This window comes from Chiroxiphia lanceolata, chromosome 10 (assembly GCF_009829145.1).
Source record: "Chiroxiphia lanceolata isolate bChiLan1 chromosome 10, bChiLan1.pri, whole genome shotgun sequence".
NCBI classification, from domain to species: Eukaryota; Metazoa; Chordata; class Aves; order Passeriformes; family Pipridae; genus Chiroxiphia; species Chiroxiphia lanceolata.
Window position 1 is genome coordinate 13,304,114 of NC_045646.1, and position 26,843 is coordinate 13,330,956.

At 37.8% G+C, this 26,843-nt stretch overlaps 1 protein-coding gene and 1 long non-coding RNA gene across 3 annotated transcripts; one reads left to right on the forward strand and one right to left on the reverse strand.

The window, feature by feature from the left end:
• Positions 1–380: 380 nt before the first annotated feature.
• On the reverse strand, positions 381–18,916 carry CPB1 (carboxypeptidase B1). Its single transcript, XM_032698246.1, has 11 exons — positions 18,846–18,916; positions 18,664–18,739; positions 17,409–17,533; positions 14,944–15,043; positions 14,238–14,339; positions 12,811–12,912; positions 10,436–10,546; positions 10,259–10,349; positions 9,347–9,549; positions 1,154–1,238; positions 381–590 (listed from the first exon to the last, which is right to left on the reverse strand). The coding sequence occupies exons 1-11, from the start codon at positions 18,914–18,916 to the stop codon at positions 403–405; spliced, it is 1,254 nt and encodes a 417-aa protein (XP_032554137.1). The 3' UTR covers positions 381–402.
• On the forward strand, positions 7,040–26,288 carry LOC116791850. Of its 2 annotated transcripts, XR_004358887.1 has the most exons (5): positions 7,040–9,959; positions 11,512–11,610; positions 18,655–18,773; positions 22,210–22,345; positions 25,170–26,288. It is a non-coding gene; the product is annotated as an uncharacterized LOC116791850 (long non-coding RNA). The 2 variants fall into 2 exon arrangements; XR_004358886.1 differs by lacking the exons at positions 7,040–9,959; positions 11,512–11,610 and having other exon boundaries at positions 13,489–18,773.
• Positions 26,289–26,843: the final 555 nt, after the last annotated feature.

Sequence of the window (26,843 nt, forward strand, 5' to 3'; positions counted from 1 at the left end):
GTTGCCGTTAAGGCAATGAATGGTTGGGTCAAAGTGCATTTATATGGATCACCTGGCTGTTTTCATTCTGGTCAGCATTCAGGCTGTGTAAGCTCTAATGCTTGGCCCATCCATATAAAGATAATTTTAATTTATAAAGTAACCTTTACCTTACTTGATTAATCTTCTTGTGCTCTTTGTTTTACAACCCCCCTGACTATATCAGTTGCCTTAATAAAAGGTTTATTTCTCCTGAATTTCTACAATTTCTCTTGAAAAACTTCTAGTTCTAGTGATCTATGATGGACTAAGAATATGACTAAGAACATTAAGTAAAGAGAAATAAAAATGTTTTGTTAGGGAAGAATAAAAAGGAAGGCATCTTTGAATAAAGCCTTCTTTAATAGTTTTTAGAACTCCATTCTAATACAAGTGCTCAAGGACATAATTGGCAATATATTTAACAGCAAGTAAAGTCTCTTCACAGGTTGGCTTTATCTGAGATTCAGGGAGAAGAAAACCATATCTGCCGGTGTCTCGGAGCTCGAAAGTGAAAGAATACTTGACACCTTGATCGTAAGCCCAGTCGTCAGAGCCCCCTGCAGCAGGGTCTGTTGGTAAAGAAATGAAATAAGGATTAACTGTGAAAGAGTGGCTATGCATTGGAATGTGAAATCCTTTGGAGTCAGGTCATGTAACCAGAAATGCAGAAAGGACAGATAAAAAGATATATTTGGAGAATTGATTGATTTATCCTGCTCATGGAAAAGCTGTGATTTTAGGCCATTTAAGAGCTTCATTCCAGCTGATGTGTGGAAGCAAATGTAAACAAGCTAAACTGTTCCCTCCTTGTCAGTGTTGTGAGAAAACCACAGGAGAAATGTCTAAGGAACAGGAGAATGGTGTGGTTGCATGGGGGTGTTTAGAAAGGTTTGGTATCAGAAGCAAAAAGCCTCTCACTGGGTGGCTTTTTGAGGTTCATACAGATGGTAAAGAGCTGCAGATCTGGGATATCAGCTCCATCTTTTTCTTCTGGACGAATAATACCCTCCCTTTCCAGTAGTTTGGTACAAGAGACTATTTAGGAAGAGGAACAAGAATCACTAGAAAACTGCATTTTATAGTCTTAGTAACACTTAATATGGATTGTTAGTATATTTAGGCCAGTACTTACAGATTGTTTCAGCTCCTGGACCGTATGTATATTTAGTATTGTACAAACTGGCCAGCTGTTTGGATGCAGCACTAGCAATGGAATTCTGTAGGAAAAGAAAAATGATAAATGCAGATTTTCAGAAGCTTTCTGAGTGTATTGTTAAATAAACTGAAAAGCCATGGTGAAGAAGTTTTTATTTGAAAACTGTTGTTCACCTCTCAGTGTGACTAGGTGTCAGTAGCTGACAAGGCACAGCTTGTCCTGTTGTTGTGGAAAGAACTTATCAGTAAAGAAATTGTTCTCCAAGCTTTAATGGAGTGTGTTCCAGGCTGTATGTTTATTGCTCTAGTGCTGTGCAGCTGCTGTACAGTCCAGTCGAGTTTGTACAGGTAAGGGGACAATAGGTAACAGCATTTTCTAGACTTAGAAGAAACTTCTACAAGGTTAAAACTAAATAAGGAATCTTATTTAGAGATAAGAGAATCTTAGAGAATAGTCATAACTTGATACAGTAAATTGTGAACATACAATAACTTTTCTTTTCCTTCTGTTCATGCCACAATAAATTCAGAGCAGAGTCGGCTCAGTCAGAGAAGTTGAACGGTGACACAAGTGGAAGCAGATTAAAGTCTTATAAATATTAACAGCCAGAAAAGACATAAATTACCCTGGAACCATATGTAGTCTCATTAATTTCAATTAATTTCCTGTGCACAGAGGGGCTCATTCAACTCCCACTGATTTCAGTGAGGGTTGGATCAGGCCCATCAATAGTACTATGAAGCTTTGTACGTTTGCATTAAGAAAATTACAGACTTTTCTTTGGAATGTGTGGCTTTTCCAATTCTTCATTATACAGCATGTTGGTAATAAAACATGAAAACTATTACTAACAGATGATAAATATGAATGATTTTTGAAAGCAGATGTTCAGTATAAGAATAAGCAATGGGTTGCCATATCTTTCTTTATAGCTTACAGCTGAATGGCTTACTATTCCAGGAATTTCCTCAAGCCCTTTCCTTCTCTGTAGGTTATACTCTGGCTTATTTCCCAGTGGAAGATATATTATAAAATATTCTCTGTTCATCCTTATGCTTCAAGTGTTCCTGTGAATTACTCAAAAAGTCATATTGGACAATGAGTTTAGAAAATCTGAGTTAACTGAAAGAACTTTCTTGGCCTCTACAAAACAGCATCAAAATGTGTTTTTGAAGAATTGCAAGTGTTTCCCCATTCCCAGATGTTTGGTTTTGAAAATTCTAGAATTATGGGAGTTTGCTGTAGGAATTTGTGGTCATTTAGCACATGAAATATATTTAAACAAGGCAGACCAAAGTGTACTTGAAGCTTGTCCTTCCACCTATAACACTGGCTGTAGTTGAATGTGAGGTTTGGTTTCTGGCCTCTCAATTGCACAAACACAAGCAATTGTAGGAAAAATGTTGGTGCTTTGCATTTCATAATCTTGGATTCAGAGGAAGTGGAGTAGCTGAGCTCTCTCCAGTGTTGGTTTTTTTTGTTTTGTTTTGTTTTTTTTTAATCCCTCCACAAGTTGAATTTTCTAAAATCCACAGTAATTTTTAACACATGTTCAGGGAATTGTAGAGGTTGGAGACTACTATCCGCTAGTGATACCATGTTTTCTTCAGCCATCTGTTGTTTATAATATACACATTTAATCAGCAGCTGAGATTGAGTCAAATCTTCTCTCAAAAGCAAATGAATTTTTAAACATAAACTGATTCTTTCTCTTTTCAAATATATGGAAAGTGGAAATAAAATTTGGAAACACAGTCTGATAGTACCTACAGACCTGTTGGCCATTAGTATTTGTTCTCTCTAGTAAGCCACATGATAGGGACAATAGAACAGCAGGGCTGCTCTTTGGGGCTTTTACACCCAGGGCATTCCTTTCACTCAGCAGCCAAATGATGGCCTTAAATCATATCAGAACAGATACCTGAAAAAGTATATCAGGAAATCTTTTTACCTGAGGGATTTTTTTATTATTGGCCAGGAAGTTGTAAAAAGAGAGATTTGTAAAAAGAGCAGTTGAGATCTCCAGCTGTTAAGAGCTTAGAATCCCAATAAACAACTTCCTCAAGCTCTTCAGGTTGGAGATGGAGATGGTATTTTAAGTTACCCTCTCTAAGTGAAAAACATGACTGAGCATTTATGACTTCAGCATGAAATGAAGCTATATCCAAAGTTTTGATGTATTTTTTTTTCCTTTAAGTGACTCTCTACCATTTGCTTTGCTAATAGACTTACAGTTCAAAACCTAAAGGTAGAAAAAAAATTTCAACTTTATAGGAAGAATGCCATTTCTTAATAATAATAATAATAATAATAATAATAATGAAAATTTAAAAACCAACAGCAGAAATAATAACTATTAAGTAAATACTTGTGAGTATAAATACAAAATATGAGGAAACTGTGTTTGTTTTTTTTCAAAATAGCTCAATTACTCAAAGCAATCCATAAAAAGGAAATAGCATGAAGATTTATGCAGGGGTATATAAATAAAACCAACATTTTCCAAAAGGTTGAAAAGTGGTTTGGGTTTTCAAGCCTGTAAATTATTTAGAATACACCTGCAAGGAGAAACACTGTTTTCTTTTTTTACCTCTGAAGGTACTCTTTGCTGTTCAGTGATTTTCTACATCTCTTGGCACAATGGGCTTAACTGAATTGTTGTGGTTTGTTTGGGGTTTTATACCATTAAGAATCCCTCTCTTGCAAGGAACATTTTGCTGAGAATTATAGTAGCAGAGAAACAAGTGGCGCCCTGAAGTCCAAGATATAACTCCAGAGTAATACCTTGTAGCTGGGAGCAGAAATGGCTTTTCAGCTTCTGACTCACAGCTGAGCTCGCAGAGCTGGTGATTTCAGCAGAAGGCGTTTTATTCCCTCATCACCCATCTGTGTTTACACAGCAATTACTAATATTTTGCTTGATCTTGTGTACAGAGTGCGTGGGCCAGCGAGACAGCAGAGTTGTGTTCTTAGTTGCCATTATCTTAGCTAATTAACAACCTTTAAATGTATTTTTACAGTTATTAGCTTTTAATGAAAGGTATGGTACTGGCCTCTCTTTCTCACCACATCTGGAGTTTTGAACTAACAAGATAAATTATCAGGCTAAGTATCTTCTGTGTGTTAATAGGTAATTTTTATGGGAGCATCTCCTTCATGTTACTCTTGTATCATCAGACTGGATTTGCCAGCAAACTGTGACCATTTAGAAACACTCCAGGGATGCTGATTATGCAGCTGCTGTGTGGACAACTCCTTTTGCCTCACAATCTGATAATGGTCTGGAGAAGCCTTTTCACTGCTTGACTGGGCCTCCTGCTCTCTTCTCTCACTGGATTACAAATTGATTTTTCCTGAGGTGGAAGATTGTATTTCACTTCACCTTGGTCTTGTGTGCTTTACTTGTTAGGTAAAGTGACCCTCAACTTCCTTTGTAATGAAAGTCTGAAAATGTGGTATTTGCAAAGTGAGCTTTAGCCAAGTGAATCTAAACTTCTGAAGCTTCTTGTTTTGCCAATAAAAACAGACTCCCTCCTCAAGAGTCCACGATGATGTATAATTTAGTTCACTATTCTGTTGTTGCTCCTGGTTAAGCATGTGCTCCAAGAGCTCAGGGAATCCAGCCAGTGAGGACTTCGGTAGGATTATTTTGTTTAGTTTACAAGCCTGTTTCTCTCTGACAGTTTCTCAGAGTGTTTAAGAAATCAGTCCCTGGTGAGAGGGTTTCCAATGTGACTGAGTTAAGGTGTATGTGCCCTACACGTGTTGGAGACTCTTGCCTGTCAGCCAGACTCACACATGAACTTCATCTGGAAAAGGCTGCTACTAGAAACATCCTTTTCACAATTCTAAGACTGCCAGTACAGAACAGTTCTATTGTGGCAAACTCGATAGAGGAGCTGTGTAGCCAATTTCAAATATTGCTTTGCTGCCCATTTTCCTGTTTATTTGCTTCTCAGTTGACTTTAACAATATTTAGGTGTAACAATCACAGTAATACAATCTGTGCAATAGCACAGATGCAACAGCAGCAGAGGTTGCAACTCCTCATTGGCATGTCTGAGTCTCTTAGGTAGTAGGATTTTTGCCGTTCAAAAATCCTTACCCACAGGTCTTCATATATCTTAAACATATTCAGGACTTCACAACCCGGCATTAGGTTAAAGTCTGACTGATATTTGCAATGTCATGCAGTATATTTGAAATTCACTCTTGTAGGCTGCACAGACTGGGCATATCTCCACTTTCTAATACATCCTATTTAAACATTCAAGAGGAAATTAGATGCTAGACCGACCCAATATGGAAGGTGAAATTTGGTGAGTTGAAAGAGCAACCAATGGGATCAGTATGCATTCAGGTAATACAAACTGAAATCTTGGGTTGTAAGTGAAGGTACTATTCTGCTGCCCATGAAACAACACACATACATTAATCTGACCATGAGTATGAGCTGGCTGCAGATATGTGTTTGGTGCTGAGTTTGTTAAACTGAGAGATGGAATTGAACCTGAAAAGGAAGGAAGAGCAGGATGCACGTTCCTCTGCTCTCTCAAACCATAGTTCAGAGCCAATTCAAATACAAACAAATTGATAAAGCTAGATTTGTCTGAAAATGAGGAGAGCATAGGGTGACCTAATGGGAAGCTAAGGCCAGAATAGGAACTGATTAGAAAATATGGCCTAAACTGTTTATGAAACATGTAATTAAATACAGAGTTCTTTATTGCAAGAGGACAAAAATGTGAGTAGCAAAATAAAGATGAAAATAATCTTTTTGGAGTGTGGAGAGATAATACTTTTGCCAAGCATGTTTTTTAATTGTGAAAAGCTAATGCTTCTCTTCTCTCTAGGAGAGGGATTCAAGTGTTCAGGGTAATACTCCAGGGTATAGTAAAGAATGAGCCAAGAGGATTATGAAGCAGACAAAATGTGATTTACCGAAAGGAGGACATACTTCTTTCAGGGTGTCATCACAAGAATATTGTGTAACTTCTAAGAAATTCCTGACCTAGATTTTTCCTGTCTTGGGTGTTTTTATTTTTGTTGTTTAAGTACTGTTTGGATAACAGTGAAAGTTTTGTGCAACACTGGGGTTGGGGGGATAAAAAAACCAACCCCGAATAAAAGGAGAAAAGTTTTGGGAAAATCCTTGTGAGCTGTGGGATTGAGAACCTCAGAGATCCTCTTGCGTCTAAGGGGAAGAGTGGGAAGTCACGGGAAGGAAGGGGCATACATGACTTTCATCAGGTTTTAAGCCCCAAGGTCTGGCATGGTTGAGGGATAGTTCTAATGCCCAGCTCTCAGTAAGTCACAGTAACTCTGAGGTGTTGTGATTTGCTGTAGCAATGCAGAGAAGCACAAAGGGGTTCTCCAAGTGCCCTGTTCTACCTGAGAAACCAAAACAGCTTTAAGCCTTCTAGTGATTTCTTGAGGCTGTGAACAGAAAACGTCCTTTGAGCCCCAAGGACATGCTATTCAGTACCCCTACAGGAAAGGAAGGCACAGGCATTCTCTGGATCTTTCTCTTCTGCAGCCTTAGTGTATTCAATCTCAAATTACTCAATTTTTGCACCCTTCTGTATCTCAGGCACTGGAATGCAACATAAGCCCCATGGTATTATGCTACCTTTAGTTAAATACAATGGAACAAAATGTTAACAATAAGCAGACATGCGAGGTTTTGTTTAAACACATGTCCAGTTGCTCACTGAAAGAGATAAGAAATTGCAATGATATTTCCTTTAATTTATTAGATCTGTCAGAGTAAAAATAACATCTGAGATAAGATAATGGCACTATAAATTTTGCTTCTTCATTTACAAAATGATTTATGATTATTTTATTTGCCCAAACAATATCTATTAAAAGTTAAGATTCTCATTCTTCAGCATTTCTCTAAATCTAAACAGGACTTTTAGACATGAAACACAGCAATTTACATATAAAATGATACCTCTTTTTGGAGCTGTCTCATCTCAAGCAAGTACAATTCTTGACTGAAAATTTTAAATATCTTTAGTCACAGCTTAAATGAACGTGTCTTAGTTATTTGAACTAACCTGAAAAGCTGCACTTTTGAACCTGACCCAGAGCCTGTGGAAGTCAGTTTTTCTGTTTAATTCACTGACGTTGGAGTGCATAAGGCCCTTTCTGTTTAATTATCCCAACTACAGGCCATGTTGATTGGGTGATACTCTGATCTCATCCTCCAAAATGACTTTTGGCAAGAAGTCTTCCCTTGTTAAAATCGGATACTGCACAAGTTAAACACCTCTAGGATCCTGCTGTCTTTCTGTTGGGATCACCAGTAGGGGAAATAATTTCCCTTAATTAAGAAGTGAAAAACACTCATAAGGTCACCTTGTCATGGTGGTGAGATTTGTGGTTGCTTTGTAGTGGAAAATAATGGAACTCCCTCTGGGATCAATGTGACCAATTTAAAATATAGGATAAAGGGATGTTGGAAAGACTAATATACAAAGCAAAATCAAATGGTTGAAGAGGAATATATGGCCTGCATTCCTGAGCTATCTATATTTTGTGCTCTATGGTAATAGCAGAATTGTCTTCTATGGCAGGAAAGGGGAGTTTTAAATGATGAAAATTGTAGCACTTCAGTATGGGTGATTCATTAAATTTTACTGTGTATTAGACTAGAACACTGACAATCTAAAACTTTAATTTAATAAAAGAATGTTAAAACGTAGCAAAACACACAGGTTCTTTCTCATTGGTAAGGATTGTTTTAGTAATGAGCTGTCAGTGTAAACCTTTTCCCTTTAATACTGTGAGAAACATACTGTACTTTTAGTTATGTTTCATCACATTTGCTCTTGATTCAACAAATGGGGGCAGAATGTCATGCAAATTTTTAATAAATGGGAACTTTGTGATCTTGACAACAAAGCAGCTTCAAGGGTTTAGTGCTGTTTTATTACTTTAGGCTAAACTGCAGTGTGTGAAATACAAAGCTTTTGTAAAAACTGAAGACAAGAAATTACTATAGTTCCCTGGAATAATTCTGATTAAAAAATTCCTGGAATATAAATTAAGAGAACAAAATCTTCATCTTTTAGGCTGTAAAAAATCTAACAAGAAACTTCACTCTTGGCCCCAGTTTGTATTTGTGCTTCAGAATCAAGACATCTATTTGGGAGTAGTCATAAATCTGTCAAACCTGCACAGCAAAGCAACACACAGTGTTGTTGCCTTGGACTTTTGGCATCATCCTGGAAAGAGGGGGAATCAAAATGTGTTTGTTTTGTCTTGCTGTGTTGTTTTCCCTGCCAACAGCTTCTAATTGCTAATATGCCAGAGAAGTGAAGTCATTTTATTATTCATGGTTGTTTATGCCTAGCCATGATAAAATGTTTACAGCTTTTATACATATTTAATAGTTCTAAGCCCTCTATCTGTTTTTAAGGATAAAGAAAATATATATTCCAGACTTTTGTTATCTTACTTAAGTGGAATTGGGGTGTGGCCTTTCTCTAGGATCAATAAAAGAGGCATTGCCCTTTAAAAAAACCACATTCATCCTCTCCTCTTTCAAATAAAATGTGTGTTTGAATCCAGGCCTCTTGAAAAAGGCCTCAGAACTGAAACGTTTTACCTGTTTTGTATCTAACTATTTTCAATTATATTTTTGACAAGAGCTACCTCATTGTCCTGAACCTGTACCAATAGTTTACCATTTTACTTCAGTGAGAACTAAGGGTCAGTAGGAAGACAGAGAACCTTGCCTGCTGTTGATGGTACCAGTTGAACAATTTCATAGTTATTACAATCTATCAAGCTGCTACCTTGGCTTACAGGGCATAATATTTCTATGTTGTATATTAAAGCTACATACACAGCAACCCCTGGAGTCAGGAAGATGCAGAGCTGCACAGCAGAGTGGATTTCTGTATAGCATGACTGGAAGACAAAACTGACCTTGTGGAAAATTCATTGTGTATGTGGAAATTAAATAAGGCCCTTAAGTTTATACTGTGCCATCATGGTTTCTCTTGTTCTTGCTGAGAAAGACTAAAATATTTTCAAGCACTGGCAGTACAGATTCTTTCCAGATGTTAAAGAAACTGCTTGAAGTTAAATGGACCTCAAATAGCAAGTGATGATTTTTACTTATTCTTTTCCTTAAGTCAAAATGACAAAGAGACTTACCAGTTCCTGGTAATCCGATGGCAGTGTGTAAGTATATGAATAAGGAAACAGTAGCAGCTGGGAATAGGAGTGAATCGTCAAGTATGCCTTGATTGTAGAAAGATGTTCACGAATAAAATCAGCCAAAGCCTTGGTCTCCTTTTCAGACTCAGGTGCAGAGCCACAGTAAGTGTCAGCACAAGGACTTTTTGAGGCCCCAGTAGCTGAGAAGAAAGGTGATTTTAGTGAGTATTTAATGAACAAGTTGCTTGTTAGGAGAGTCATGTAACACCACTTTAGTAGATAAGCCTTGGAAATCCATCGGACACACGTGTTGTATCAGAGGAGGGAATATTTCATGGCCTAGTTAAGACACTGGGAAATGTGTCATAGCATTGAATAAATACACCCTGTAGAGTGTGCATAGTTGGAAGAGCATGAGTATTGATGTAAAGCCCTATATTATGGAAGTGATTTGGGATATTGATTTGCTTCAGTACTTAGCAGTCCTCTCCTTGCATATCTCCTCCATTTCTAAGGTACTTTAAAGAAATGGACGAGTGGAAACCATTCAGAAGAGACTCCTCTTCATGAAAGAAAGCTCTTTTGGGTTCTATTCTGAACTCATAGCAGTGTCTGTGTACATGTATGTATGTGTATACATGTGTGTAAGTACATATGTGTGTGCATATGCATATGTGTAAGTATGTTCATAGAAGTAGCCATACTGGTGATGCTAGTAGCCAAAGTCTGGTTTTTTTCTGCCCAAAATTGCTACAAAAATTGAACACAATCTACTACACAATGCTACACTGGAGGTCTTCACCCAAGCTAGAGCTGGACCAACCATCAGTTAGGGGAAACCTATAATTAAGTATATTGGCTGTCACACTTCTGTGTAATCTCTTGCAGCTCTTGTTAGGAGATACTTACTGCACCAGCCGGCATTAAAATTCCTGTTGGGATCTGTACCATAGCAAAAGCTATTGGCATTTTTAGAGCGAGTCTTTCTCCACATGCGGTTCTGAAATAGAATAAAAGATGAAAACTAAGAGTAAGTTCTAACAGTTGATTTTCCAACAACACTGAAAAAAACCCCAACGTACTTACATTCGTCCAAGTGTAAACGTAACCATCAATGTTAACAACAGGCAAAACATAGAAGTCCAACTTGTCCAGAAGTGTAGTCGTGACAGTATCTTTGCCATAGGTCTCAACAGCCTACTCAGAGAAAAGTAGAAAAAGCTGATGATGTCTTCATAAATCGGTATCCCCTGTTTATAGATAAAGGCCTAGGTCTGCATCAGGAATTAATGAATGTGGTAGGCAAAGTTATCCAGGTCACTCCAGCATGTGAGATGGCACCTCTGTGTTACTGCATGTACTTAGAGGATTTACACCAACTCAAACCACATTGCTGTTAGAAACTCATCTCATACTGGTAGATAAATTATATGGTGAAGCAATTTTAAATTTGAACAGGATAATAAATCACTGGAAAGAGATTTCCATTTACTACCTTCTTGATTACAGACAGAGCAAAGTTCCTGTCCATATATTATCCCTACATCCTGTCACCTTAAATGTTTGAGTTGAATTTATGTGAGAAGGAAAAATCATTATTACCATTTTTTATATCTGTTGTGCAGAGAAATTTCATCAACTATCAGAACTGTAGAGAATATTTCCAGATAACATCCTAAGACATTTCCAGGCGTAATACTGTGGATGCATATACTCATAGGGAGGCAGATTTTCCCCTGGACTTTTCCAGGCACATACATTGAATAACAAACACAAGAATTCCTGCTCTAAAACCTGTATATCCTGATTGTTCATGGCCTGGGACTCTGTATTCTTGTTCACAGATTCATTGATGGCACATACAAAGATCACAGAAATTTGCTCTAAGTGGGTTGCACCCGTGTTCCGTTTACACAGACGTGAAGGACAACACAGGGAGCTATGCAATGGAGAAAGGTATTTTTTGTCCTGTAACTAGCAAGTGGGAGGGTGGGATGTAGAATCTAGAAAGGCAGTTTCAGATCACTTGAAATTGCTTTTCCTGTGTTTTATTTTATGCTTTTCCTTTGTTTTGTTGTTTGGGTGGGGGTTTTTTGAGATACATGTAACAATCCACCTTGCTCATGTTTTTCACTATGGTTTTTTTTCACTTTTATGTCTAGAGGCAATCCCAGGTGAACCACTGATGATGCTGAGGGCTTTTGAAGCACTTCTGCCTATCCACACTTGGGCCCACTGAGCACAGCTGCTGCTGGTGTCAGGTACCCCCATGAATTAAGTGACCAGACAGTGAAAATGACAGCTGCAGTGACGTGAATTGCTGAGAGAGAAATGGTAGCGCATACTGTCTGCAGCCTTATTAGGTTCTAATGAAATCACATTCCCATTGACTCCACTGAAATGTCACTTCCAATTTCCACTGCTCCCTACACAAACCGCATGCCTGTCTGATAACACTGAGATTATACTGGCCACCAATGCCTCTGCCAGCGTGGCTCGCTCACGTAGTTTGGCTTTCCTTCACTTGGGGTTTAAATTCCAGCTGCTGCTTCTGGTTTGTGTTTGTATGTTTGCTTGTTTTAATCTTCAAGCAGAAATTCTTACAAAATTTCAGATTCAGTCAGTAAATTGTTCTGCTAAATAGATTGATCTCCCCCAGCTGAGGTGTAATATAACTCTTCTCTGTGAAGACAAGTGTGTAGCATATAACTCCCACCTGCTTTATATTGGTGGTGAGGAGAATGAAAAGATAAAGGAGATAAAATTGTTTAATTCAAGGCCTGAAGTATCAAGTATTCCAGACTGAAGTAAAGATAATTTTACCTGTGCAGCACTTTCCTGAATATGGTTTCATATTTTAGAAAACATTCTGCATAATTTGAAGTGGCAGCTCTTCCTGAAGTTTAGGGAGCTTCATATATACTCTTCCTCCTCTCTTGAGTACATTTTGTGCTTATCTGAGGGTAGGTTTCCACCCTCTCTCCTTACTGAGTAAAGCTGGTTGTGAGGAATACAGTACCAGACACTGTAGGAAGTCAGCTGTTCTGAAGTGCATTCAGATGCCCTTTGATGTGCCCTTGAATTTCCTTATTTCTTTTATGACTGTGTACACAACGTGAGTATTTTTATAGTGTTAGCAGACTTGTTTGCTTTTCTCTCACCTTTCTCTGGCTACAGATGCAAAAAAGAATTTACAAACTGTGTGAGTAACCCTTGTAGTTGTTAGTACCTCTTACACGTTTCAGGTTGTCTTACACTGTTGAAAGATTACAGGTTCAAACACTAAGATCTGGTTTAAGTAGTTACACCTTAACCATCTGAGGTGAGAGAAGGGATATGCACGCAGGTATTTGGAGGTAAAAAGGCAATCTGCAGTGGCCTCAGCTCTTGCTGCTCACTTAACATTTTCTTAAACATAGTTGCATTTTGTAAAATATTTTTTCATCATTACGCTTACTGACCTCTTTCACAAACCACTGGCAGAAAGCAGGGCTGATCCACTCTCTTGCATGGAAACCACAATCTATAAAGATGGCTTTCTTATTTTGACCACTTTTTCCCACCTAGGAAAAAAAACCAACAAAAAACCCCCCTGAGTCTTGACCAAAATAAATTGTATGCAGAACGAGTCAGTCGGCTTGCTGACCTAAAAAGTCAGACTTTATACAAATACAGAATTCCTTGTTTAAATGGAAATCTGTGAGATTCTCCTAGCTGTAGCTGACTGTGATATTCAAACTAGATCAATACTCTTAATAATTTCATTCTTATTAGTGTAGATAACCTTCCCTCAGATTGTTTGATTATTCTGCACTGTTGATTTATTTCCTTGGTGTTTCTAAAAGTTGATCTTGTCTGTTTGAATGATATGTTATTGTAAATGCTTATGAATTTTTGGGCAAGTACTCTTTATCCTTTCACCTTTATTTAAGTAATTGTCTTACTAATTCATGAATGTTATGAAAAAAATTGTTGTGATTTAACCCCAGCTGACAACTAAGTACCACTCAGCAGCTCACTCAGAGAAAACTTGTGAGCTGAGATATGAACAGTTTAATAATTGAAATAATAATAATAGTAATAATAGTAATAGTAGTAGTAGTAATAATAATAATAATAATAAAAAATAATAATGGAAGGAGAAAATAACAAAGACAGAGAAATAAACCCCAAGAAAGAAAAGTGATGCAAATGAAAACAATTGGCCAGTCCGTCCTCATGCAGTGGCCCTGACCCACTTTCTCCCTAGTTTATTGCTGAGCATGACACCATATGATCTGGGATGTCTCTTGGGTCATTTGGAGTCACCTGTCCTGGCTCCCAGGACAGGTGTCCCCTCCCAGATTTTGTGCATCCCCAACCCCTTCACTGGTGGGGTGGTGTGAGAAGCACAAAAGGCTTTGGCTCTGTGTAATCACTGCTCAGTCATAACTAAAACATCTCTGAACTATCAACGCTGTTTCCAAATCAGCACAAATCCAAAACAGCCCCATACCAGCTACTGAGAAGAAAGATAACTCTACCCCAGTCAAAACCAGCACAAAATTATATATGACAAAAATACAAACAAATATGTTTCCAGTTGCTAGAGACTGACATTTCTAGATCCTTTTAGCCTAAGTGGGTTTACAAACAACAGATGGAGAGAACATAAAGGTAGATAATCATTCAAATAGCTCTCAGGAGTGTGATTGAATTTATAAGTCTGAACTTCTAATAATTCATTATGTGCCTTAAAAAAAATATCATAGTAGTAGTAAACAAAATATATTAGATTTTCTGCAAAATATCTAGTATTATGTTAGCATTATTGGTGTTTTAATAGACATCATAAACTCGCAGAGGTTAATAAGGGAAAAGTCTGGCATGAAGAAATCAAAGCACTTACTTTAAGAAGGTACATTGGCCGTCCTTCATATGTTTCCCCAATTACACTACGAGAGACGAGGTTTGGGTTCTGAGCAGCAATATCAGCAGTCCAAGCAGCTATCTGTGTAATAAAGAGGTTAAATTTATTGAGTCTCTGTTTCTCAGGTCCAGACTAATTAATTTACAGACTTAAAGCCAGGACAGTCCTTCTGAGCATCTAATGTGGCCTAATACTTAACAGAATTTGTAGATTTCCAAGGAGCCACTGCAGAGATGTGAAAAGTGACATGGCCAAGATTATATGTCAGGAAAAATGAGCATGACTGTGAAAAAAGGAGGAAGCAGGGGAGAACTTATGCTGTGAGATGAAGGCCTAGAACTGGGGCAGGGAATGGAATCAAGTTGTTTGGCAGAGGAGATAGGAGAAGTAATGAAAAGGAAAGAGGAAATTAGTCGTGAAGCATCTCAGCCTGGTCATTGGATTTCTGCCAGAGGTCCTTTGCAACACTAGGAGCAGAAGCAGAGGAAATAAGTGTAGGAGGATGGGTTGCACAAACTAGCTCAGTAATGAGCAATAAAGGAGAAGAGGAAGGAGGGTTTGGAGGCATTATCATACCAACTGATGGAGCAGAAGAGGAAAAGGGGAGAAGGCAGGAAGCACACGAAAGCCACTTTGACTACAGAGGCCAAGGTACCAAGCTGACAGTTAAAATTCTAGATTGTACCGTGTTCCAGTCGTTGTACTTTTCATAGCTGTGGCCGGTGGCACGAGATTTGCTGTCAAACTGGGCGTCCATCACAGCCTGCAGGTTGTCAATCAGAACTCTGCAATAAGGCACCATGAAAAGTGTAAAGAGAAACATACAACAATCTGGCAGGAAAGTAAGACATTTTAAGGTGTTCTTGGAATTAAGGCCGCATGGATTGTGAAGTGAAAGGTGGGCAGGTTGAAAATAAGATATATCAGGTTCAAGTTTCAACCTACTTCCTGCCTCAGCCTTGCCACCAGAATGATCAGGGAGCAATGGGCTTCTCCCAGTTAACACCTGCCTGCTTACTCCCATACTAACAAACCTCCAGGGTGGCAACAATTTGGCTTAAGAAAAATGGCAATGCTAAGATAGAGTTTGTTTATAAAATGAGCTCTGGGCTGATCTCATGTTGCCAGATGCCTCTGCCTCAATAGGAAAAGGGCCCTCTCTTGAACTTTTGGCATTGGAGGAGAGTTAGGCTGCAGCAATGTTTCAATCCCATGCAGAAACCCATGTTTTGCGTGATGAAATTCTCTGTCAAACCAAGCTTCCTAAGTTTAGCTGTGGTTTGACAGCTCTGTTGCAGGTGGCATTGTCCATCCTCTAAGCTACTTTACTGTGTGTGAGGTGGGCTATTAAATAGAACACGCAATAGCAAGAAAACCACAGCATCACAACAGGATTGGTTGGATCTCTCCTGTTCACCTTTCCCTAGGGCTGACACAAAGGCACAGCTCATCATTGTGCATACTCTTGAGAACCTTTTGCTTATATTTCAACCTTGGCCATCAAAAAATGAAGTCCTCTTGTTTTCCCAGTGCCTGTTTTAACACATTTACAAATCTCACTCGTCCAGGATATGTCCTTGATCATTTGTGACTTGGATAGAAGAACAGGAGGCCAGTTTGTGAGGCATCACCAGCCTTCAGAACAAACAGTGCAAACGACTACATTGACATGTCATGGCACTGCAGCTGCACTTCAAAAGAATTATAACATCTTGGGTTGTCACAAGGACAATCCACTCAAGTTTGCCAGGGACGGCTTCCAGACCTTATGGCCTTTGTTGCAATCAAAAGATCTGTGCATGGACCTGAGGAAGTTCATTAATATTATAGCAAAGCTAATACATGTGGAGTTACTTCTCCATTGCTAAAGAGGAAATTCCACTAAAATTGGATTCCTGTGCTGTATGTGCACTGTGGCACTATTGAAAATGGTTTATTCTGGAGTGGTTTTAGATTCTGTTTCCCACAGTAGCATCCAAATTAGCCATGATTAACATGAGGCCAGTAAATTTAGGATGGGTTACCTTTGGATTTAGCAGATCATAATAGTTATGTTTCATGAGAACTGTGTGGTGTCCTGTGAAGGAGTTTGGTCTAGTAGCAACAACAATGGGGTTGAGAGACAAAAATTCGACACTCAGCCAAATGAAATAATAAAAATTTGATCAAGTAATACTGACTTTCACTGTTCGAGTACGTGATGTTGACAGATTATCCTTTAGACATCAAAAAAGCCTGATAATGAGGCTGGGCAGAGCCAATTTGCAATGCTCAGGTGGAGCGAAAGGAGAAACGAAGACAGAACAACCCCACTCCACTCCAGCTGAAAGTCAATTTCTCTTCCTCAGTTAATGCTTACATAGTGACTGGGAGATGAACTAAAGAGCAGGACCAGGCAACTGCTTATTCTCCTTATTCTTCCATTAGTGCTGCTCACTACAATGTTTCTGTTCTCAGTGATGTGTAATGTGCCATTTGCTCTGTTCTCTCCACTTACGCCGCAGTTGTATTCGGTCAGCTCAGAGCTTTTTTACTTCTAAGTAAATACACAACTAAAAACTCTCTCTTTGGAGAGATCCTTGCTGTGGATCTTCTGTGTGACTTGAGAAAGCCCAAAAGTGTCCCGTGAATTTGTTCTCCCTGCTTGCTTGGCCTTTCACCTGGCAACTGTCTTCTGTTTGTCACCTGTTGGGGTTTTCTGCCCTTCTGGCTGTTGTTCTGGAACTTAGAGAACTCAGTGGGGAGCTGCTCATGGTGAACCTTGGGGCTCACCATTTTCTGGCTTCAGTTCCCTGTTAGTGTCATGCAAACTCATCTGATGTGCTTTCTGGCTCTTTCTAGACCTCTGCCAAATTTTGTCTTTAGTGGGAAATCTTTCTTCTCCCCTCCACACTGTACTGCAATGAGCTTTCACCTCAGGGAAATTTCTGGTAGTGCATCTTTGCTTCCTGTATCTTGCCTCTGTCAACATTTCACCTCACCCCCTCAACAGAGAGTAGTTACAGTCCATTTGAACTGTCATAGGAAAGCTGAACCCAGTAGAGGCATCCACAGGAGGCACAAAGTTTGTGACAGGAAAATCAGTTGACCAATATGAAAAGCTCAAACACATTCTCCCCATTAAAAGTACAGTAGTGAGAACAAACTTACTGATACTCCACTCCACTTTCCTTCAAAAGTTCTTCAACCTCAAAAGACTTCTCAGCTCCAACTCGGAAATCAACTTGCATTTTTGGCCTTACCAGAGTGACAGAGTCTGGCTGCCAAAAGTCGACCTGAAAGAAGGGCAAATGAGTACATAAGCAAATAAATATATACATCTGGCTGTGATTTTTAGGTTGGTTTATGTGTGATGGTGATGTTGATTGTGATTAATATACTGAATTTCATTCCTATCCTGTTACACTGATCAGACCTTGCTTGCCAGAAGTATCAACCTAAATTTTAACTGGAAGCGTAAAAGAATCTGCGCTAGTTATTCATGAATTATGTGTCATCAAGTAAGGTGATTGTTCCAGAATTCAGGATTACATCATTCCTGACTGATTGCTTTGTATAACAATGGTATTTCAGGGATCTTTGCTTAAAAGGAAAAGAAAACAAACAATCCCTTTATTCTGCACACTTAAAGGCAAGCATGGTATGTATTAATTTTCTTAATATTGGCAGCACCATTCCAATAATTTGTTCTTCTTCAGAATACTGTTCCAGCATGCTATATTAGCCTGTTGCTGATAGTTCTCCACATCTGTACTTCATTAAAAATACCCTCCTTTCATCCTACAGATAATGGTGTCTTTTTCACCAACAGCTATTTTACAACATCAAAGCTGAAGAGAAATATTGAAAACACATTTTCTGTCTTTATTGTTTTTCATCATGTCACTGTGTCATCATATATCTACATCAAGGTCAGTGAGAAACATGCTGCTTGGAGAGAAAGGAAGCTTTAAAGGAAAGCCAGAAGAGGAAAAACGACTTGAGAGACTAGAGGCCAAAGAAAAGTTCGATTTGTTGGGAGTATGAATTTCTATACTCTTTACATGAGCAAAATGTTTTGCCTGTAATGGTAAAAGTTCTGGAAGTTGGAATTTCCATGATTTATCTCATACATTCTTGAAACCACCCCACACCGAATAAGAAATTTAAGATTTATTTATTTATTATTTGATATTCAGACTGGGTCAACCAGACTTTCTAGGAAGGTATTGAAATGTATTTGTATAGCTTTAGATTTATCACCTTGTCCTATTCCTTCTGAAGAAACACTCAGCTGACTTGAACTGAATCAAGATTAGGTCTTTAATTCAGTAATATGATTTTTTGAAAAAAGATAAATGTTAGTTGAGCAAAAGAAGAAATGTTTTTTTCAACTACAATATAACCACTTCCCCAGGTTCTTCACCTGCATGATGCTGGCAAGGGAATTGAGGATTTCCACCTGCTCATCATTCCGTGGAATCACACGAAACACCTTCTGTCTGGAAAGGGAGAAAAAGGTTGGATTTGAAACAGGTAAGCCAATTGAAAGACTTTTGCTTGTGCAAAAACCCCCACGCAAATATAAAACTTGATGTCCATTCTTACCCATCAAAGGAAAGATCCTGCAGATGAGCAGAAACAGATGCAGCACCTATGAGGACCAAGAGTGCCCACATTTTCTTAAAGAAATGTCTTTTCTTAAAGAAAATGTGAATGGGTTTTCAGTTCTTTCATGCTGCTTTTATATCCTGTTTTGTCCTGCCTTTTATCAATTATACACCAGAACAACGCACTGATCAACTGATAGATTATTCCCTTGGCCTTGTTTTATTTGCATACTATTTCTAATGTGTGTTTTACTCTACACCTGTGAAAACAGCTTAAAGTCTCATGGGGGCCTGGCTAAAGAACCTTGCTATTTGAACTGGATATACTCTTGATATGAGAAAGTGAATTTAATTTACTTTGTTATTTTCTGGTTTACGTGAAATTTGTTTAATTTTTTAAAATAATTTTGTTGCTGAATTAAAAACTTTATCATTTTTTTGTTCCTTTATGTAATGGTAGATGTCCATCAGGTGCTGTTGGAGTGTGTCTGGTCTTAACCATGATGTCCCTCTTCCTGAATAATATGGGACTGACTTTGACAAAGGAAGAGGAAACACATTTGGGATATACCAATTATCTTTTTTTTTCCCCAGCAGAGAAGGAAAGTACTGAACTGGTTCTTTGCCCAGTGATTTCACTGAAACTTAGGTTAGATGTCTGCAGAACTGAAAGTGTAGAAATTTGTGACAGCTAGAGAAATTTCTAATAGTAGAGTTGTACACATTCTCCATATAATACAGTCACTGATTCTTGCACATTCTCTAATTTAATCATGTACGGATCAGCGGTAAAGTTAAGCAATACTGTGGGCATTACATGTGGGCTAAGAAGATCAAATGAAAGGTAGTCATACAAAAGCATTTTTAGCTTTACCTTTCATGTTTTGCCTACACTGAGAAACAATAGAGTGTTTGCATCACTGCATTTGCATCTGTTTAGTTTTCCTTAACGAGTACTTGGCATTAAATGTAACGTTAATTGTCTGTTGATGCTGTGTCCTGATGTGACTGATGTTTTCGACAGGGAGCCTCTAAATGAATCAGTGTATAAATAAATAAAGAATGGAATTGATGAGCTCAGTTCTGTCTTCTGTTATGCCTAAGTGACCAGACAAATTAAAGTGATTCACACACAGATAATTTCTACATGTATGCTTATCATATAATATGTGGAAATTTATTAGAAAATTAATATATATTCATCTCAGATTAAAAGATGTAGTTACAGTTTCGAAGTGCAGAAATTTGAATTGTCAATTAGTATTTTAAGAATGAATGTGGCATCAGACCTAGTACACCTAGTATTTTATGAGATTCTCTAGGGTCAACTCAGTGAAGCAGCCTGAGATACAGAATGGCTAGAAATATATCTTTTAAATCAGTATACCAAAAATGCAGCAGTTCATGCTGAACAATATGACCTATGATGAATCTCTTCTTATAAGGAGACTCGAAAACCGTACTGAGCCTACTTACAGAGAACTGTCTTTGTCAAACCATAGGGGTTTGAACTTAGTTTGCAATTAATGACCTAATTTGTAGCATTGCAAACTCTTGCCCAGCAATAATCTTACTTAGAGTCAAGTCTCCTAAGAAGGATGACATCAAGAGCTAAGTGCCAAAACAATACTGCAAAGTCTTCAGAAGTTTCAATTTTATGATGAGAAGATCTACATTAGCAGATGAAATGGTCTGATCCCGTGAAGACAAGTGCTAAGACCATCATGTGGAGATGATCAAGCTCAGATCTTGCAATGGATAAAAGATCACAAGAAGTAATTGAACAAATTGGAGATGTCATCATTCTGTGTTGAGAAGCATTTTGGAAATAGAAGATTGCCAGATTTCAGTGCTTGAGTTTACTTTTAAGAAATTATTTGCTTTTCATGCAGTTGGAGATGATGTTTGGGTTTTTTCAGTTTTATGTTTGTTTATTTTTCTCCACAATCACTGATGTAGCATCAACTACTGAGCTGGCAAGCATTACTGAATACTAGAATTTGTAATGGTAGTCTTTGCTGTTTCCATACCAAACCAGGTCAGAAAAAAACAGTGATCTGGAATCCTACTTAAGTGATTTATTTTGCATCTCAGGATTGATGGTAGGTTGTCAGATTAGTTCATAAACTACCTCTAAATTGTCTTGTCTTGTCTTTGTAACTGTATAATATAAACGCTTAATACTTATATGATAAAGGGGCAGCATAAGGATAAATAAAATAGCAAATTAAAGTTGTGTAAGCCATCTGTTCTTTTTAGCATCTGATTACAAGCCAACAGCACATCAGTTGGCCATGGCTGAGTAAATCTTGGCCTTACCACAGAGAGCAGAGCTTGCATTACCTATGTCTTTGAAAAGGTTCAGAGGGAAAAATCAATTTTTGTCTAATCAAGAAAGTAACAAAACCAGCTGAGTCCCAAAATGAGAATGTGTAGTATTTTCCTTTAGGACATGTATTTTGTCTTAGGGTAAGCAAAACTGAAAACCAGTGTCAGCTATTGCAATTTTCTTGCAGTTGTTTGCTTTTTAGATGATTAAAAATACAGCCTCCTATGATGTTGTCACTCACAAAGAGCATTCCCTGTTAATAATTGGCTATATTCCAGCTGAAATTCGTCTTTGTAGTAATTTCTTATTTCAGTTTTTTTGAATAGAAATACTCTGGTACTCCACTTTGAAAAGCTTATGAAGGCTAACCACAGAGTGATAAAAGGAAAAAATACACATCAGTGTTAGCATTTCAGAAGCATCCTTTATCCTATGAAGTCTTTCATCCCATTTGTTATCAAACTGAGTCCAAAAGTGCGAGGATAAATAATGTCTATTTTTCTAGGAGTTTCAGTAAATACAGATTTCCTGAATCATATAGTTTGTTGATCTACATTTTAAAAAGTCCACAATCTTGTAGTCACAAAATATTGTCAGTTCTTATAATCCCTGATAAACAAATTTATATTCTCAATATTGTTTGATATTTATTATGTTCCAAAAGATCAGCAATGCCTAAATCCTACATGGGCCCCAGTCCAGGCACATGTGTTTGATGTATGGGGACCCTCTTATGATCATTTATTTGTTAAGGTAATATATGCTAACCATAGTTTTGAAGAGTAATACTATTGAATATATTCTGAAGACCTTTGAGAGTACTTTGAAGAGGCCAGGATGAACAGAATCTGCTATCCAGCATGTGCTCCAAGCTTTCTTGGTACTTTCTCTTGATTTATATATTATTAATATTGCATCTTTTAATTCATCAAAGGCTTTTTCAACTGTAGGGCCCTGGGACATGCTCATATCCTACTGTTTTGATAGCTATGTGCAGGTATCTTCTTTTTTTATTATTTTTTCACATTTTCAGATGCTACTTAACATGTGAGCAAGTAATGAATAAGGAGAGAAAAGAATGGAAGTAATGAGATCTTGGGTATGGAGCAAAAAAAAGGCAGCTCTCATGACTTTGGGATGAGTTTGTACCACTGCTATTGACTCATCAGGTGAGAAACAGCAAAACCTATAACTTTTCTTTTGTAGAGTCAGTGGATTCTTGCCAATGTATCTTCTGTGACATAGATACCATATTTTTCCCATTGACCTCTAGTAGTCAGATTAAGACTGTAGTATTGCAGCTTCATTATATGATCCATGCACAACTTGCTTAGGATTTAGAAAGTATTTTATTACCCTAGCTAGAAGCTGAATATATAATATACATTCAAATTCTTATTTGTTTGAAAAAAGTGTGATATATACTAATATAGAAGAAGTGAATAAAAGTATTTGCAGATCCAGAATTCCCAGAAACTAAGAATTAAGAATCTCTTTAGTGCCAAACAGAAAAAAGATATTTAATGAAGCAGTGAGAAAGGCTGACCTTACACTCATTGATTATGTACATCTTCTGCTTAATTAGCTTGTCCTTGGGCTGAGCTTTCTGTCATGTAAAAGACTGGCTGGTTCTCATACTCAGGCCTATTCTCTGGACTCTGTAAGGTTGGCAGGGTCATGGCAGGACTCAGCCATAGCTCAAAGATACACAAAAGCATAAGGTCCTTTCCCTTGCAGTTTTTAAGGTGCTGAGGTCAGCACGTGGTATACAGTGAGAGATTATGACTACAGCAAAAAAGTCATAATCTAAAAAAGTACATGAGTAACTGAACCCTCAGTGCTCTGATTAATAGAAGCCAGTTGAAACTTTCAACTCCCATATTTGTGCAGTATCTATCTGATGGGTCTAGGAGTTTCTCTTCTGGTGTGGATCAGCACATCGTTTACACCTATATAATGTCTCCAACAATGCCAGAACCAGATGCTGGTGAGGTGGTGCTAGAATTATTCTGTAACAAGACACAGGAGTATCTGCCCACTGCAGGGGCCTCTCCAGGGTTTCTGATTCGGATGGTTAGTATGTTGTCTTTCTCAGTATTCCCCTAGTTCCCATTCTGGGCTCTGCAGGGGCTGAGGGTAAATCAGGCTGTCAGTGTGCTCTCATCCACCTCCAGTTTTAACAGAAGGATTTAGACTGACAGATGAATCTCCATTTCATCCCACTAAATATGATCCAGATAATGATGCTATATTGGTGTTAACAGAGCACAGCAGGATCACCACCAGTGGGAGTGAAGGCAGATGACAGATAATGGGAGAGTCCAAGATGCTTAAAAAAACCCATCAACAAGGAAGGTTCAAGGAAGAGAGTGGATTGAGCAGCTTGATTCCACCCCTAGGCCTAACTGAAATTTCTTTTTACAGATTGCTGGATAATTTACAGTTCTGTTTTGCTTTTTGTATGTGATGGCCTTCATGGGTGATATAAATCATGAACGTTCTTCTCCTGTATGGCTTGTTTTTCATCTGCAGACCTGATAAAGTCTGAGCTTAGGGCTTGGATAGTTGCCTTCAACTCTGAACCATTTTGAAATCCAGTTCCCTTTGCTGAGAGACAGGTTGTATCAACAGTTACACCTGGGCAAAGGTCAGGGAGTTCTACCATTTCAGAAAAACAAGACCATTTAGAAACTAGTAAAGTTTCTCTAATAAAGTTTGCATCTATCTAAGTAACCCAAATTCATAAGGTGCAGAAGAAAGTAGAACTCCACTGTAATCAAATAAGACTGGCTATTTCTCTGACTTCTTCCCTAACGAAACAAATACATTAAAAGGTCGTTAAAATTAGTTATTTTCTTACTTTCTAAAGGAGTTTGGAGTTAGATTTCCTATGTCATATTGCAAAAAAGAAAAAAAAAAACCCAAACAAACAGCACAGCAAGCCCAAAGAAGCATGTAAAAAAATACCAAACAAAAAAATTCAAATAGATTCTGCACATCAATTTGTTCATGTAAGAATATATTCCTTTTCAAAAGACTCATGGTTCTTAATTGATTAGAAGTATTCATAAAACCCTTCCCAAAGCAATTAATTGGGCTAATAATCTATACTTGGACAGCCTTCTTAAAACAAGCTAATTGCAAAAGCTGTAGTGAGAGCTTGCTCATTACAAGAGTATGAGATAGCAAATTAAGCTGAATGAATTAATCTTGGCACTCTTTGTTCCTCTATGAACATGTAAGTAAACAAAGCTCAGACTGAGCAGGGAACCTGTCTGATTTAAGCAAGTGTATTAGCTATTTGTGAGACATCACAGGGAAAACATTAACAATAAATCACATTCGTGCTACTGAGGTGTGTGGAACCAAATCTGACTGAGGTATGGATTTTTACCCAGATGAAAAGTTCCTTTTATGCACGGGATTTCAACTACAAAAGATAAAATTGGACTTTTCTAAAAATTATTAATTTGCTATTCTCCAGTAAACAGTAGGCTTCATGAAACAAAGGAAAACATACAGAGTGCAAACAATTTCATCTTGTAGCCATAGTCAAATCTCAGTTTCATGAATTTATCTGAATATTAATTCAGTTGGAAAAATCTCAGTTAAACTTGTATGAAAAGGAGTTCAATGAAGGAAAAACAAGCAAGCTGCAGAACATAAACACCACCATTCTTGGGAAATATTTTTGTCTGTACACATGGAAATGTTTAGGCATCACAGATAAGATAGCTGCTTTACATTCAGTGTCGAGATTCTTCCGTATTACACCCAGGCAAGTCTAGATGTTTAAGTTAAATAATTTTGCTTTTTTTGCTTGGTAAAACATAACAAAAAAAAAATATTCTTTTTACCAGCTTGATTTGAAACAGTTTGTAAATCTGGGTTGTAATACAAAAACACTGGGAATGTGCAGGTCCAGTTTTAGACAGAGGCTTTTTGCTACTAATTTATCTCTGCTTCTTACTTACGTTTCTCTGCACTTCTCAGCTTCCAACCCTGAAATCAGATCTGCTAGGAAGGAATGAAGAAGGAGTAGAGAGAGAGACCACACTTTGATCCACTGCCTCCTGAAACATCACAGCTACCTGAAATCCTTTCAATTTCTGTGAATTATTTAAATTATTTTTTTTTAAAGTATATATTTTGATGTGGAAATGTTGCTGTAGTGTCTCATGGAAAAGGCATCCCAAAGCCCAGTGCTGTATTCTGCAGCCAGTATGTCACTCCTGTGATGTTCTGTGACTAAGCACTCCAGCCATGGAGCAGCTCAGCTGCTCATTTGATGCAAATGCCATTAGGAGATCTGGTCCAGGAGCCTGGCCAGATAAAAAAATAATTCAAGTACGTAACAATATGGAAAATACATTTATGCTATTTTTTCCCCTATAAAACCCCATAATACTACTACCTTGAGAAATTTCAGAGTGAAAGATGATGTTTCTTCCCTGTTGTGCTTAGCTGGTTTTTACTACTATGCAGCAGACTCCTTGTAGAAGGGTTGGGGAATTTTTTCCTCTTGGTTTGCTGCCAAAGATTTTCCTACCTAAGCAAAGCTGACGCTTGGTATGTTCGGGATGTTGCAGTGTGTTGTATGTCAAACATTTGACTTTGTTTTCTCACTGGAAGGCTTGCAACAGAAGTCTGGGATTTTGCTTGTTTCTGATTCATACACAATTTTTAATTAAATATTTTGTTTCCTTTATGCTACCTTTTTATTTTCTGAATTAAGTTAATTGCTGGAATTTCTCTCATGTTTGAAGAAACTGGTAATGGTTATTCAATCAGGGAAATAAGAATAGGTCATGATGTTCAATACCTCCCCCTCACTGAATAACAAGCTTCTGAAAATTGAAATAAGAGATTTTGTCATGAAACAAAGGTGATTAGTTTGGCTTACTGCAGATAATTCTGGATTGAATTAAGAATTTATGCAGAAAGATGAGACAGTCGATCTTCATCAACTTTCTCCTTCGTTATATTCAAAGATGGGACCCTAACATCCAGAGTAGTTAGAATTGTAGTCTATCTGTCACATTTCATTAAATTCTGATATGAGTGGTGGGTGGGTGGAAGGTGGATCACTTTGTTCAAGGCAGATTCATCACATTTTACAGGGAATTTACTTGGAAGAAAAACCATTTATTTGGAACCATTTCATATCACCTCTCCTTTGAAGCTCATTCTTGTCTCTTCATGGCCACAAAAGAAAGGAAATACCTGCTTGCTCATTCTTCTCACACACCTACAAGGCAAGAAAATCCTGGTTTAGTCATTCACTCCTCTGTAGTTGCACAGGAATGTGTGGTGGAGCCATTCACTTAAATGGCTGTTTTACTGCTGCTTTTCCTCTGGGACCAAAGAACCACAGAAAATATTAGAAACAGATTGAAAGTCAGAGGCTTCCTAGACCTACTAACAAAGAGCAGCACAATGAAAACTGGAGACCTTGAATGATAATAAAATAACTGAGTTGGTAAAAACTCAACTGATGGAGCTCTCATGTGGAACATATTGTGTCTACAATGTTACAGGTCATTTCCTTTGCCTTTCTCTATAAACATGTTTTTCAAATTGGTTTCAAGTTGGTCCAGCTGCACAGTATATTGAAAGCATATTCATATGACAGATAACTAGCAGCTGTTGTTGGAAAATTGACAAAGC

What these genes read in the sequence shown, in the direction of transcription:
- CPB1 (XM_032698246.1), bottom strand. Translation starts at nt 18,916, where the DNA reads ATGTGGGCACTCTTGGTCCTCATAGGTGCTGCATCTGTTTCTGCTCAT. An exon ending in CCCTTGCCAGCATCATGCAG is followed by an intron (nt 17,534 to 18,663) that starts GTGAAGAACCTG and finishes CCCTTCTTTCAG; the next exon opens with GTCGACTTTTGGCAGCCAGA. An exon ending in GAAAGTGGAGTGGAGTATCA is followed by an intron (nt 15,044 to 17,408) that starts GTAAGTTTGTTC and finishes GCCTTATTGCAG; the next exon opens with AGTTCTGATTGACAACCTGC.